This window comes from Lotus japonicus, chromosome 4 (genome assembly GCF_012489685.1).
Source record: "Lotus japonicus ecotype B-129 chromosome 4, LjGifu_v1.2".
NCBI classification, from domain to species: Eukaryota; Viridiplantae; Streptophyta; class Magnoliopsida; order Fabales; family Fabaceae; genus Lotus; species Lotus japonicus.
Window position 1 is genome coordinate 49,949,758 of NC_080044.1, and position 14,184 is coordinate 49,963,941.

The following is a 14,184-nucleotide window of genomic DNA, read 5'->3' on the forward strand; positions in this document are numbered from 1 at the left end:
ACCAGAAACGCAATGAAGAATTAGTCTAGAAAATAAAGGGAGGGGTTCTTTAGTGGTTTAAGCAAAGCTACAAGAATATTGACCAAAAAAAAAAAGAAAGGATACAAGCACAATTCCGTCTTTAGACAAAATAATTCAGCCAATTCATCTTTCTTCACAGGAATGCATATTCTGCTAGTCATTTCATCTTTATCTGTGCTTCATCTCCACACGCCATTGATAAGCAACAAGAAGAGTTATAACAGTCTTGTAGACCAGTTCAATGTTTTTTTTTTAGCGTTTCCCTTGCATAGCTAGAGCACGAAAACTAGGTGTATTCGTTGTAGAGCAGATCCAAACCCTATCTTGTCTTCCACAATCGAATAAGATCATCCCTGTTGCATTGTGAGGCCTTCAAATCTGTTACGGTTTACTATTGTTGGCGCGGTTATATTGATTTATCTGGCTACCCGTGTGCTGTTAACGGATTTGTGAAGAAATTTGTTTGTGAGTATACTCCTTGAGACCGACTTCATCTCCTTTGAGTTGTGTGCGTTATTGTTATCTTCGTTTTCATGCATTTAATTTTATTTTATGGAAGTTAAAAACTATAGTGATGCCGCCGGAGTTTCTACTCTGTCAAAGGTCCTCTAAGTAAGTAATAGATTTGATATATATATATATATATATATATATATATATATATATTTCTTGTGTAGGTCTGAGTTGATCCAATGAGCGACAACATGGAGGTTGACTCGAATTTTGGCCTGGATGAGGACTCGCAGAGTTCACCATCTAATGACTCGTGGTCAGCAAATGAGGAGGTATGCATTGACCGGTGTATTATGTACTTGTAACATACTTTAACCATGGCTGCGCACTCTAAGAATCTCCTTCTTGATTGTTTGTAGAACATATATGAATATGATTTTGGGGCCATTGAAAATTATTTTAACGGTGATGACGGTCAATCTATGAATGAAGACGACAATGACTACGAGGACGGTCAATCTATGAATGAAGACGACAATGACTACGCTGATGGACAAAACAACAATTCAGCTTATCAATTTGAGGGTGAGGGCCTTGGTGACCACGGCGATTATGATCTTCATGAGGATGAGCTTGACTCCGGTGAAAGGTCGACAAGCGAACTCGATGGCGAAGAAAACAGCTCTATTTGTGATGAGGACGAAGGTTCGCCTGACACAGCTAACCCAGCTGACAATACATATGATGTAGGGGGGGTAAATTATAACGAAATGCATGGCAAAATACCCGTCAATCCTGTCAGAATTGATTCAAAGGATGACTTTCTCCTTCTGGATCTAATGACCATGAGACTGGAGGAAATCATGAGGTTTTCATTTTTGAGCTTGGAGCTGGCATTCGAGTTCTACTGTTGGTTTGGAAGATTGTCCGGATTCTCTATTCGTAAAGACACCAAACGCTAGACCAAGAAAGGAGAGGTACGCCAACAAACTTTTGTGTGTCATAGGGAAGGCTTTCGCAAGACAGTGATGTGAAGCGGACATCTGAGGCTAGGAGTAATTATAGGTGTGGATGCAAAGCTAAATTACGGGTCCATATTCAGGGTTACTCAAAACGGTGGTACATCAGCTTGTTTGAACACGCTCATAACCACGACGTGCTCCAAAGAAGCCATGCAGCAATGTTGGCTGCACACCGGCAAATGCACGAAGCGGATATCTTGAGTTTGAAAACTCATTTGAGTTCGGGTCTAACAACAGCCGACGTCTACAATTCACATGCTGCACATGTTGGGGGTTATAACAACACGCAATACAGCTTGAAAGATCTGCAGAACCAAGTTGGGAAGCAACGACGAGCACATGTTTCAGATGGACGCAGGGCATTAGATTATCTAGCCTCGTTAGGTATCAAAGACCCATCTATGTTTGTGCGGCACACGGAGGACGCTGATAAAAATCTGGAACATTTGTTTTGGTGTGACGGGATAGGTCGGATGAACTACAGCGTGTTTGGGGATGTTTTAGCATTCGATGCCACATATAAAAAAAACAAATATCGGCGTCCCCTCGTCATATTTTCATGTGTCAATCACCATAATCAAACAACCGTTGTTGGTGGTGCTGTAATTGGCAACGAGAATGAAGAAACATATGTGTGGTTGCTAGAGCAGTTGTTGGAGGCAATGGACAAGAAGAGTCCAACAGCAGTTATCACAGATGGAGATAAGGCAATGAAGAATGCCATTCGGAGGGTCTTTCCCAATGCCAGTCACCGACTCTGTGCGTGGCACTTGATGTGTAATGCAACCGATAATATCAAAATTCCTGACTTCCTCCCTAAGTTCAAGACTTGTATGTTCGGTGATTTTCAAATAGGTGATTTTAAAAGAAAGTGGGAATCATTGGTTGAAGAATTTAATTTACATGAACATCCGTGGATTATTGACATGTATGCCAGAAGACATACGTGGGCTGCGGCCTACTTTCGTGGTAAGTTTTTTGCCGGGTTTAGGACTACATCTCGGTGTGAAGGGTTCAACGCCCAACTTGGGAAGTTTGTCAAGAGAAGATACAACTTGAAAGAGTTTCTACAGCACTTTCATCGTTGTCTCGAATACATGCGACATAGAGAAGTTGAAGCTGATTTTCGTTCAGGCTTTGGAGACCCGGGTTTGAAAGCTCCACCCCTTTTTCAAAGTATTGAGCTTTCAGCCTCACGTATTTTGACCCGCCAATTATTCTTCCGATTCCGTCCCACCATTGTATCTGCCGCTGACATGATAATTTCTAATTGCGAAGATACCCTTGGCATGTCCATGTACACGGTCAAGCGGTCCCAGGAATCTAGTAGGGAGTGGCTTGTTTCATACTATACGGCTACATATGAATTCCGATGCTCATGCATGAGAATGGAAAGCATTGGTTTAGCTTGTGCCCACATCATTGCTGTGTTGGTTGATCTCAATATACATAACATTCCCAAGTCACTTGTGCTTGAAAGGTGGAGTCAAGGTGCAAAGGATCATTTATGTGAAACGCCGGGGTCATCCCCGTCACTTTTCCGAGATTCCGCGGTTCTTGCCAGGTATGTTTGTATGCTCGAAGCCTGTAGGAAAATGTGTACACTTGCTTGTCCGCTTATTGATGACTTTCGCCAGACATGGGAGATTGTTGGAGGTCACACTCAACACTTGGAGAATAAAAACAATCCCTCAGTTCCAGAAGGTGTCACTGGAACTCCATCTGCTAACGCAGGTCTAACGACTCACCGGCGCAGGGGTCGTCCCCGTGGACCGTCAACTTCTCGATTGAGGGCCAAGCGACCCTTGAAGTGTAGCGCATGCAAAGTGATTGGCCACAATCGCTTAACTTGCCCATTGGTTAAAGGAACGTCGACCGATGGATCCTCCACGGGAGGGGATCATGAATTTGATGACTTTGAAGGTGTTATTTTTTTAATACCTATGATTTTTAGTGATCATTTCCATGATTAACAAAAAAACAAAAAAACCGTATAAATCTTACTTAATTTGTTTCATGTTGCAGCCTACTAGGACGCCACGGACGGGTAGGGCCATATGCTGAGCATTCGGTATCGTTGGATGTCTGAGACTAAGTGCTATGGAAACTGTTTAACGTGATGTAATGTTTTAATCCATTATTTGTTGCCTTTGTATTATTGTAATGCATTATTAAGGAGTTTCAGTTGCATTAGCACAAATTCTTTACCGAATATCGCATGATAACTTATGGATATTACTCCCCTCCGTCCCCATATATAAGTCACTTTTTGAGATTTTTTTAATCCCAAAATATAAGTTAATTTATATTACCAATGGGCAAGTTTTTAATGCCTTTTTTCCAAACTTACCCTTATATTTAATATGAAAGACATAATGTAACTTTGAAAAAGAAATTAATTTCAAGAGAGAAGTTGATGTGTAATCTAGGAAACTCAATAAAACATTTTACAAATTTAATACTAGTAACTTCTTTTCTTAATCCTAGAGAATTACGTAAAAGTGACTTATAAACGAGGACGGAGGGAGTATTCGACTATGAATTCGCTGTCGTCTCAAATTCGCTCCCGTGTAGTTCTTGAAACTCGGTGTGCCAGCTAAAAGGAGTTGTCTCGAAAAAATCGAGGTGCCAACTTTATGTCACGCAATTATCGACAGGTTTCAGATTGATGTCACTCACTTACCAGATGTTTCAGCTTTATGTCACGCTTCATTGTGTCCTTCGGCGCGATAGCACACACTCTGAGATGTTCTCAACTGTTGGTCCTTCATTAGCTTTATGTCTCACAATTATCTAGGTCACCTTATGATGTCAGGCACGTTCTTCCATTCCATAAGGAAGCTTCATGGAATCCGTCTTTATCCTAATAAGAGCAACACGGCTTTCATGCCCAAATACTGTAAATAATCGTGGCTTACTTACAACCATTCCTTACAACAAAGATCGCATATTTAGAAAACAATAACTATGATTAGTTGTTTTTGGAAGCAAAAAATATGATTAATGTATTACATTACGAAAATAGCATACTTTCCATTATATTTAAGTTTTCACATTTTCTCTTTATAATTAATGATATTTTTTTATACAGCGGAAGTATAATTAATGATAGAGTGAACAAATTTATAGAATTGAGACAACTAATTTGAGGGGTATTGTGTATATTGTTTTAATAGTTTAAAGTAAAACGTCTTATATTTCCTTAAGATATTAAAAACTAGGTAAGCCAATATCACATTAAATTTACTACTAACCGTTTATGGTTAAAAATATGTGATGATGGCCAAAAAAAGAATAATGGCTTTGTTTTTTTAACTGTACCCTTAGATGTGGATGTTTTGATCCTTTTTTATCTATTATATCCTTACTAGTAAATGAAAATTAAATTCTCATTACATCAATTCAAAGTCTTGGGTAGTAACTGTAAATTAAATTTCATGAAAGTACCGATAAGATATTCCAAAGTTATATAGAAAAAGGTGTTAATATTAAATTATGTCAGAAGAAATAGATGGAATTGGCGGGAGTTTATAATTTTTTATTCTAATATGGAGGGAAGAATGATAAATGTTTTTTTCATATGAGAGAATAGAAAAAAAGTTAATTATCCACTATCTTGTTTAGAAAGCTTTATAACTTCATTGAGAGGATAGAATTGGAAAAAAGACTCCAATAACCCACTATCTAGGATGACACTTAAAAAATAAAGGAAGAGTAACAGACAAAGCTAAACCAGTTGCGTTAATTTTTTTTAATTGTCACATTACAGTTGAGAGGATCATACATGCCACACTAAACATTAAATCCATGTCAAAGGCCCTTTTTTTTAAGAAAGGTGAATTCTAGTCCACCTGAAAAAGAAGATACAAGCAAGCAAAGGGACTAACATGATAAAATCCAATGCAGAAAGGATAAAAATATAGAAGACATAAGGGAAAGATAAACAGAAACTACAACTACAGATATACATCACGCTTAGAGCATAGGAAAATACAAAAGTAACACAACAGCTTTAAGAGCGCATTCAGAGGGAAAACAACGCCAGCATCTTGATTCCACTACTAATACACCAGAACCGTATTTGCAGGAGGATAATAAGATGAGACCCTTCAAGGAAGGGGGAGGGAGAACTTCTGACATAGGCTGAAGCAGAGTGCGTTCATAGCCCTGTTCTGCAAGACTATCGGCGATAGTATAAGCTGCCCTAAATATGTGAAAGACACCAATAATTTCCACTTCAGCCATAAAATGTCCAGGTATCTTTATGCGACATACTCTCTATCCCAGAAAATGAAAATGACCACTTAAGTAAGACATCCATGTCTAAGTAATCTAAATATTGTATACGAAATGAAAATGACCACATTTGCCAAGAGATGCACGCAGCAACCCAATATTGTGGTTGAAGGAAATTTAGTTAAGGGGCAGATTGTTTCGCCTAGAATATATTAGCTTTGTGTATCATCTTTGTAGTCCAAAGCAGATTGTGTCGCCCAGAATATATTAGCTTTTTCTTTCATCTTTGTAGTCCAAAGCTCGTTGTGATTACCCCGAAACATTTCAATTGCGATTTCCATCCGCATAGCACTTTCATTAATCTACTAATGCAAAACAAAGAGGTCAGGAAAAGTTAAAGCAAAATAGCTATTTTGATTGGCAAGCAACCAATCATGTATGATGTTGCTAACCTCGGCAGGGATATTGGATCTAAAGTTATGTTCCATACCCATCCAATCCAACACGCGAAGCGCGGAGTCATAACTGGATATATGAGCATAAATTCAAACGATAATTAGATGAACACTGACAAGGTCAGGTGACAAGGTCAGGTAAACAAAACAAGTCAAAAAAAAAAAAACCTTTCTCCGGATGGGGGAATCGGACTACCACAAATAACTTTCCAATCGTCATTTTGAAATGCATTTTCTAAACCAGTGACCACTGCAGAATCCTGCGCGGGAAGAAGTTGGCCAACGACCAAACACTGCAAAGTGCAAACAAGATGTAAATACAGACGTTATTGTGTAAATTTTCACTGAAATAGTCGTAAAGGATACCAAGTTCCTCATCATCTCATTTCGGGGCTCTATCTTGTTCTTTTGAAGATTTGAATCGAAATGGTGAATGACTCGATCAGTAACGGATACAATCATTAAGTACCAGTGATCCGTCGACCGTTCCTCTATTGGAATGTATATGTACAGCAGGAAGCAAAACTAAGCATCAACTTTTAACACATTATAAAGGACTTTTGTAAAGATGTTAATTAAGTATTTGCATCTAACATATTTGATAGAGGGGGTAGTAGGCATCCAAGATTTGTATTTGTCCTTCAGGTTTGACATTGTCATGCTTTCGTTTACGTCTATCTGTTTGAACAACAAATGAAATTTTAAAATAATAATTTGCCGACCATAGTACTATATATGTGATATCAAATAGTCGAGACCGAGACTAAACTGCAAACGACGGTGGCAATGACCAAATGGTTTGTTCCGAGGCTAGTTGTTGATTAAGTGTTGCCTTTGTAGAACTCCATTCAATTACCTGTAACAGAGAAAACAATAAATACACCTATAATTTTAACAACAATACGAACAATGTAATGAGACACGTAACAACAAGACGTACATTGGAAGAAATTCTGTTGAACGGGATAAAACATTCAAAATCTTTTCGGGTGGCAACAAGATTTCTCATCCTCAGGAGCTCCTCGCTGCGGAAGTCGGTGAAAAATGTCAGATGATTCGGTGGTACAGCATTTACGTCACCAACAATATAAAAACTACATCTATTGTGTATTACAAACTTACCTATCAGTTAGATTGGTGTGAAAAAGGTAAGCAACAAAGGGTGCATCTGCGATCGAGACACCCAGATCACTTGGAGGTCTAAATTTATATTTGATGGACTGAAAATGAACAGTGAACGTCAAACATTTGCACAATATTGTGGATAATATCAGGAAAAATGGGATAGCGATGCTGCACTCACATTTGGCATAACAACCATAGATAGTGGTCCACATCGGAGCGCCTCTTCGTTTTCCCTTAGTTGTAATGGTTTTTTCCCAGCACGCGTTTGGACACCACTATGATTTGATGGAACTTTTGGTGGACCGGTTGTTGGCCTAGCCGTTGATATAAATTCTGTGTTGGACAGGGTTGAAGTTGTCACACTATGCGGGAAGCTATTCATTTTATTCGTCAAAGCTATGGGGTGGTCTGTGCGAATTGTTTTCATCTTCATTCCCGGACCAATACGTACACCGACCGTCTTGGTGGGAGTAACAATTTCAATGCAACTCTTTTTGGGTGTGTGGCTAGTTCGGGGAGTACTGTCCACAGCGGCGCCATCGTCTGAAGGTTGAGTTGTCCTAAAAGAGTCATAACGGCCAAACATTTGAGTGGCACCTATAGGTGCAAGGGGAGAACTACCGTAGTAACCTCTAAGTCGCTTATTATGCATAATAGCTGCATGAGAAACTTTCGAATGTGGTCTGGGTGGTCTCGTAGACGGAGTAGCCGTAGACCCTGGAAAGGTAGATGACGAAGGGTTGCCAGATATGGAACCACTTCGCTGTCTGGACACTGAAGTTATCATACCATCAAAATTCTTGCACGTGGCTTCAATCTTAGCCTCTAACCTAGCAAACCGTGTTGAGAGATTTTCTACTCCATCAGCAGTTTCCTGATTGAAAAGGAATCCATTTGGAAATTAGTAAATGGAAAGACCTAAGTAATAAATAAATATATTAAATAATACGGTTATATTACTTTTACGCGCCCAGACATGTGGACCACATCGTTAGATAGAGACGACACTTTTAACCTTAGGAATTCCAACCGATTCCATTGGTCCCTTTTGAAGTCCGAAAATGCAGACATTAGTACGGAGTAAATCAGAGCTACATCCCCGCAAGAAGATTCGGGCTCAGATTGAGGTGTTGACCTGCATCAAAGCAATTTGTCTTACCCGTCCCCCACCACAGACAACATACTAACATTTCATATACACAAACCCATTTTTCTCATGTGAAAGTAATAAATGGTAGTGAATGTGCTTACATTGTGATATCCTCGTTGTCTATGTTGGAGGAGGAGCTTCTTTTGCATTCCATAAAGGACACTTTGCTCTTGTTATATCGTTCTTGGTGACTTCTACTTCTCTGCCTAATGTCATAATACCAAAATACTCAGTTTCATACTATAAGTAGATAATACTATAATTTGTACTATATTTCAAAAACATAACTTGGTTTGTAAAAACAATGATTATTTTCTCTGTTTCATGATTATATATCATTATTTAATATCATATTTCCTCGGTCCTTAATAATAATTTAAAGTTGTAATTATCACTCTTATTAACAAAGTCTATCCAACTCTCACTATCTACTTAACTAATAATAAAACTTCTTTTCTTCTTTGTATAAACTTCTTATACAAAGAAGGTAGTGAGAGTTGGTATTTCAATCAAATATTTGTTAATTAATCAACTCTTTAAACAGAGTGAGTAATAATTTACACACTGCATGAACAGAAGGAGACTTTCCTAAATGAAGCCAATGACATGAACGTGATTGACTTGCAGCTCTACCAATTTGTCACCTCATAAGATTTGATTTATCCAATAGCTATAAAACCGGATCGGAAAAGGGACTCCCAATGGGTTAACATTACTTTCCTGTGCCATATCTATGCGACTACTTGAAACAAGTTTATGTTTTGACAAGGTAAACACCTGCTACATCCGTTTCAAAGCACATCTATTTTTAACTTTTTTTTGGTTCCCTATTTATTGTTTTTAATACATTCTAAGCATTTTTTTCTCAGTATTTCTCATATATGCCTCATTTCATATTGTATTCAAATAGCTGACCAATGACTTATATTTTTTTTCTTCATATAACTCATTTATAATAATTGTGTTTAACTTAAATTATGACATTAATTGAAAAACTCATGCACTTTCAGTATAACATGGGAAACATATCCTCCATACAAAACTTTTCTTTCTAATATTCACCATTTTTAGGTAGTGTAATTTTATACCTCATACTTTAACCGGGTATAGTAGGTCAACACATTCTTTTAAAAAAAAATATGTTTAAAAATTTGTCATATATTAAATTTATTCAAAAAAATGTATTTACCAATTATAGCAGGTTAAAAAAAGTGCTCTAAAATTAGACCACTAAAAGTCGTCCACATTAGGTCAGTCATGTTATGGTGAGGTGTAGTGCTGTGAGGGAGACAGGTTGTAATAGGTGCGCGTCTGCGCGACAACGAAAAATAATTATAATTTAACATCTGATTTTTTTTTTTTATATAGCTTGAATAGAATGAAACCCGAGGCTAGTTGATGATCAAGTGACATAGGTAGCCGTAACTAATCATGATCTTTTGCTTTATGTCAGACGAAGCTTTCAACCAATCTCCTTTATGTCAACAAAACAGCTTTACTTCACGGCACCCATCTCCTTCATGGGTCAAAATCAACTTTATCCTTTTCAAGCTAATCCAATTCAGATTTACTTCAGCCGACGGGGGTGAGCTAATCGTATCACACGTAGTCACGTATTGTTCTTCACGGTAATTAAATTCTTGCGGTACGTCAGACGCAGTTATCGAGGTCAACTTGCGTCAGGCACTGTGAGCGAGTTACATCTATATGGTCACGCGCTTACTACGACATACATAACCTTTCCCGGCACCCTTCGAAATACACAACAGCAAGCGCGGCACGTGTTTTTATGATGCACGTTTGCATTATTGTAGTTTCATCTGCAGTGTTTCACTTTTGAACTGACTTTTTTGGTGGTGCAGTTAGTAAATATAATAATTTAAAATTTAACGCTTGAGATCGTAGCCATGGTAACGGTATTTCAACGGCACGGCTACTATTCCTTTGCGGCAGGGCTACAGTGTTCCGGTAATAATAAAAGGATGAAAAGAAAAAATAAGTAGGTTGAGTTTACGACTTGGGATAAAATCATAGGAAGGATAAACTAATGTGTAATAAATTTTAGGGTCAAGATTATTTTTTGTCTAATCACATGCATAATTAATCTTAACCCCTTTGGCACTGTTTGGAGCATACTTTGATGGCAAATAGTGATGTATTTTGGGGTAGTAGATTATTATATATTTTGTTTTCCTCCTTGGAAGTTTCATCTTGACCTTAGTAAGTGGTACTCTTTTTCCCTTACTAGGTTTTCCCAAGGGGGTTTTGTCCTAGTAAGGTTTTAATGATGCCTCTTCCTAAGGTCTCTCTTCCTTGGAGGGGGTGGGGGTGGGTTACCATTTTTTGTTCTTTTGCTTATTCGCTGTTTTTTTTCCTGTTAAATCTTTTTGTATTGGGTTGAAGTACCCCTTGTACTTCATTCAATATATATCTCATTGCTTACCAAAAAAAAAAAAAAAAAAGTTAGCCTATTATTGTAAGTGAAAAATCTCATAACCTAGTTATTCTTTAATATACCACACTAAACTATCGAATGTATTGGTATCCGATTTTGGGAATGAACAATGTTTGTATTTGAATGACATAAAAACTTATAATTCAACAACATGAGATGTGTCATATAAGTAATATATCCCTAAACCCTAAACATTAGAGTAAATAATTACCATTAGTATCATGAATAGTCAACATTTCATCTTTGTTGAAATGTTGACTATCAAATTTAATAAAGGTAATTGTGGTTACTGAAATCTATTATAAATACACGTTTCCTAAGGTCATAGTAATGTTCAAAGTCTTCACATATGATCACATTATCGTACATTCATGCTCAAGTAACCTTAATTGAATTTAATATGAGAGTAAATAACACTAGTATGAGTGAACAACAACATGCATTATAACACTCTCAAGCAATCCTGCTCTCAAGTAACCATAATTGAATTTAATATAAAAGTCCATAACACTAGTATGTGTGAACAACAACATGCGTTATAACACTCAGCTCGTGCAATCCTGCCAACTAAATTACACATACGTTTGGAGAAAATGGTCGTTCACGTCCAACTAAACAGTTCTGGCATTTTTTGTAAGCCAATACTTGTATTTTTAATTTGATAAGCAATGATATTATTGAAAGCCACAAGGTGTGCCACCATAATACAAAGAGAATAACAAGATTTGGGGCAAAAAGGGGACAACAGACACACAGGGAAAACAAGAAGCTACGAGCAAACAAGGCACGAGTCAAAACATTACTTTCTTGTATTAAGATTTATGATACACCAACACATCACACTTTTTTAATCCTTATTTTCTATTTATTTATCTATTCTTTAATAATAAAATCATTTATCAAATTTTAGTTTTTTCTCTATTTTCTTCCTATCTATCTTTTCTTCCACCCCTTTCCACCACTACTATGCTTAGTCGGCCAAACTTTATTCTTGTAATAAAAAAAAGTACAAAGTATTTTATGATAATAGTAATATTTCCTTATGATAAATGTTGCATGTTGCGGATCATATCACACTAGCACATCTATCCCATGCGTTTATATCTAGTTCGTTTGCTATTCGTTTTTGGTTCATACCACCTATTTAAACATTCCTGTGACAATCAAAATTTTGCTACTCTGCTCTCGTTTCTATAGTTCTTCATCCCTCTTATTTTCGTCTCCTGTTGAAATCATATTCCTTTTGTGTTCCGCTCAGTCCAGGCATGACCTCCTGGGTTGATGAACTGGCCAACGTGTTCAAGCTTTTACCGGCCTTCATTGTATGTAGGTTTAAGTGTGTAGGGAAACTATTCGACTACACCACGAACCCCAAATTTTGTGCAGAACAAGCAAGTCATATGCTGTCACTTGGGGATCAGCATATCTTCACGTCTCCGGGCTCTCACATAATATATGATTCAGGGATCCACCTACTCCATTTATTACACAACGGGCCTTCTGATGGCGTTCCAAAGGACTTTTTGGATTTCATTGAACAGTCTGGCCAGATCATTTCATCGTGGAATGGATTAGTTGTGGTTCGTTGTAGGCGGAAAAACCCATTCAGTTATTTCATCTGTAATCCTGTAACCAGTTCGTGGACTCCCCTCACCTCACCGTGCCCTAATTACTATGTTGAAGGTACTCTCAATATAATTATCATCCCATCTTCGACTCCGACTGCCAATGACTACCGCTTGCTTTCAATGATCCGAGGCCCTTCGATTTTCAAACACTATTATGTCTTAAAGGAGTACAACCCTGTAGGGGACTACTGGCAAGTAATTAACCCAAACATGGGTTTGGGCGACCGTAATGTCATTCTTGGTCAACCAGCAATTGTTAATAATTGGCTATATTTTATGTCTGATAATTATGAATACAGCTTCTTCGGATCCGATCGCTTCTATTTGCCATACGTAGTGGCCTACTCACTCCATGATCATACATCTGTCCTGTTGGACCTTCCAATTGAGGTTCTCCAGGAACCCTTCGACGGGAAGTTTGGGGTTTACACATGGGGATCTAGATGGACTTCGAGAGAGTGTCTATGTCTCGTAAGGTTTATCAACTCTTCATTCTCTGTGTGGACTTGTGCAGACTCGACTTCTGTAATTGCTACTTGGGTTCAAATTCTTCATATTACCAAGGATGAACTAGGGCTGTCTGGTGAAAGTTTTTCTCTCTTCTCTATGTACGTGGAACCCATAAGAAATCACTACACTGTTGTCAATGGAGACTGCTTCATCTTTGCCACCAGAGATAAAATTTATGCTTACAACATAAACGGCCCTTATCCGTGGAAATTTTGTCAAGTTGGGATAAATGAATCCAGGACAAATGTGATCTTGGTTCCGTACTCCAGTACATTTCGGATTGTCCATCGTGGTCATTCGTCTTCCTTTAAAGAGTTTCTTGCAAACAACTTGATTAGAAGATAACCTTATAACATATGAATATATTTTGACATTGTTGCATTATTATTGCTTGTTTTTGTTTTTATTCCTCTCTTTAATGCGTTAAATCCTATCCATGAAAACATCTCAGCCCTTGTTTATCTTTTACGTTTGTTTGAGGAAGAGGATTGATGTACCAAATGTTTGCTTCAATTTTGAACTCATGTTTATCTTCTTGTTAGTATTGCCGAACAGAATTATTGTACCATTTGATGCCAAGGTACCACGACAAATACGATTCATGAGTACAAATATGACTATCAGTAAACCTAACAAAACCTACGGGTGTCGATTTAAGATGAAAATAGTTGTTTTTTGAATTCGTAAGTTGAAAGTTTGATTCCTAAAGGATTCAAACAAAATAGATATGTTATGTAAGTGTTGAGTCTTTTCCTTACGTTATGTAGGCTAAGTCTATTTTGAAGTCTTTTGATGTAATGTAATGACGAAATGCAGAACATCATTAGAGAGGGTGTTTGGCATCTCTCTCATGTATCTTTCCCCTAATTCCCAATTCGGGATTAGGGTTCTTCATGAATAATACTTCTACATTTTCTGGGTTCAATCACCAACAAGTGCTGAAATAAATAAACAAGTTTTATATTTACTTGTTGAAATAAATAACTTGAACCCTACGGGTGTCGATTTAAGATGGAAAAAGTTGTTTTTTCATCTTCCTAAGTTGAAAGTTTGATTCCAAAAGGATTCAAACAAAATAGATAAGTTATGTAAGTGTTGAGTCTTTTCTTTACGTTATGTAGGCTAAGTC

The 14,184-nt window shown here is 37.5% G+C and overlaps 2 protein-coding genes across 2 annotated transcripts; both read left to right on the forward strand.

Annotated features, from left to right (window-relative positions):
• The first annotated feature begins 725 nt into the window (after nt 1-725).
• LOC130712886 (protein FAR1-RELATED SEQUENCE 5-like) lies at nt 726-3,529 on the forward strand. The gene is made up of 4 exons (XM_057562702.1): nt 726-806; nt 894-1,229; nt 1,481-3,419; nt 3,522-3,529. Exons 1-4 carry the CDS (start codon nt 726-728, stop codon nt 3,527-3,529), a joined length of 2,364 nt encoding a protein of 787 aa, XP_057418685.1.
• An 8,653-nt stretch (nt 3,530-12,182) lies between these two features.
• On the forward strand, nt 12,183-13,400 carry LOC130712887 (uncharacterized). Its single transcript, XM_057562703.1, has one exon. It carries the CDS (start codon nt 12,183-12,185, stop codon nt 13,398-13,400), a length of 1,218 nt encoding a protein of 405 aa, XP_057418686.1.
• Nucleotides 13,401-14,184: the final 784 nt, after the last annotated feature.

Excerpts from the sequence above, each read along its gene's own strand:
- LOC130712886 (XM_057562702.1), top strand. The coding sequence starts at position 726 with ATGGAGGTTGACTCGAATTTTGGCCTGGATGAGGACTCGCAGAGTTCA. Across the intron at positions 807-893 it reads CGTGGTCAGCAAATGAGGAG|AACATATATGAATATGATTT; the intron begins GTATGCATTGAC and ends GATTGTTTGTAG. Across the intron at positions 1,230-1,480 it reads ATACATATGATGTAGGGGGG|GGAAGGCTTTCGCAAGACAG; the intron begins GTAAATTATAAC and ends TGTGTGTCATAG.
- LOC130712887 (XM_057562703.1), top strand. The coding sequence starts at position 12,183 with ATGACCTCCTGGGTTGATGAACTGGCCAACGTGTTCAAGCTTTTACCG.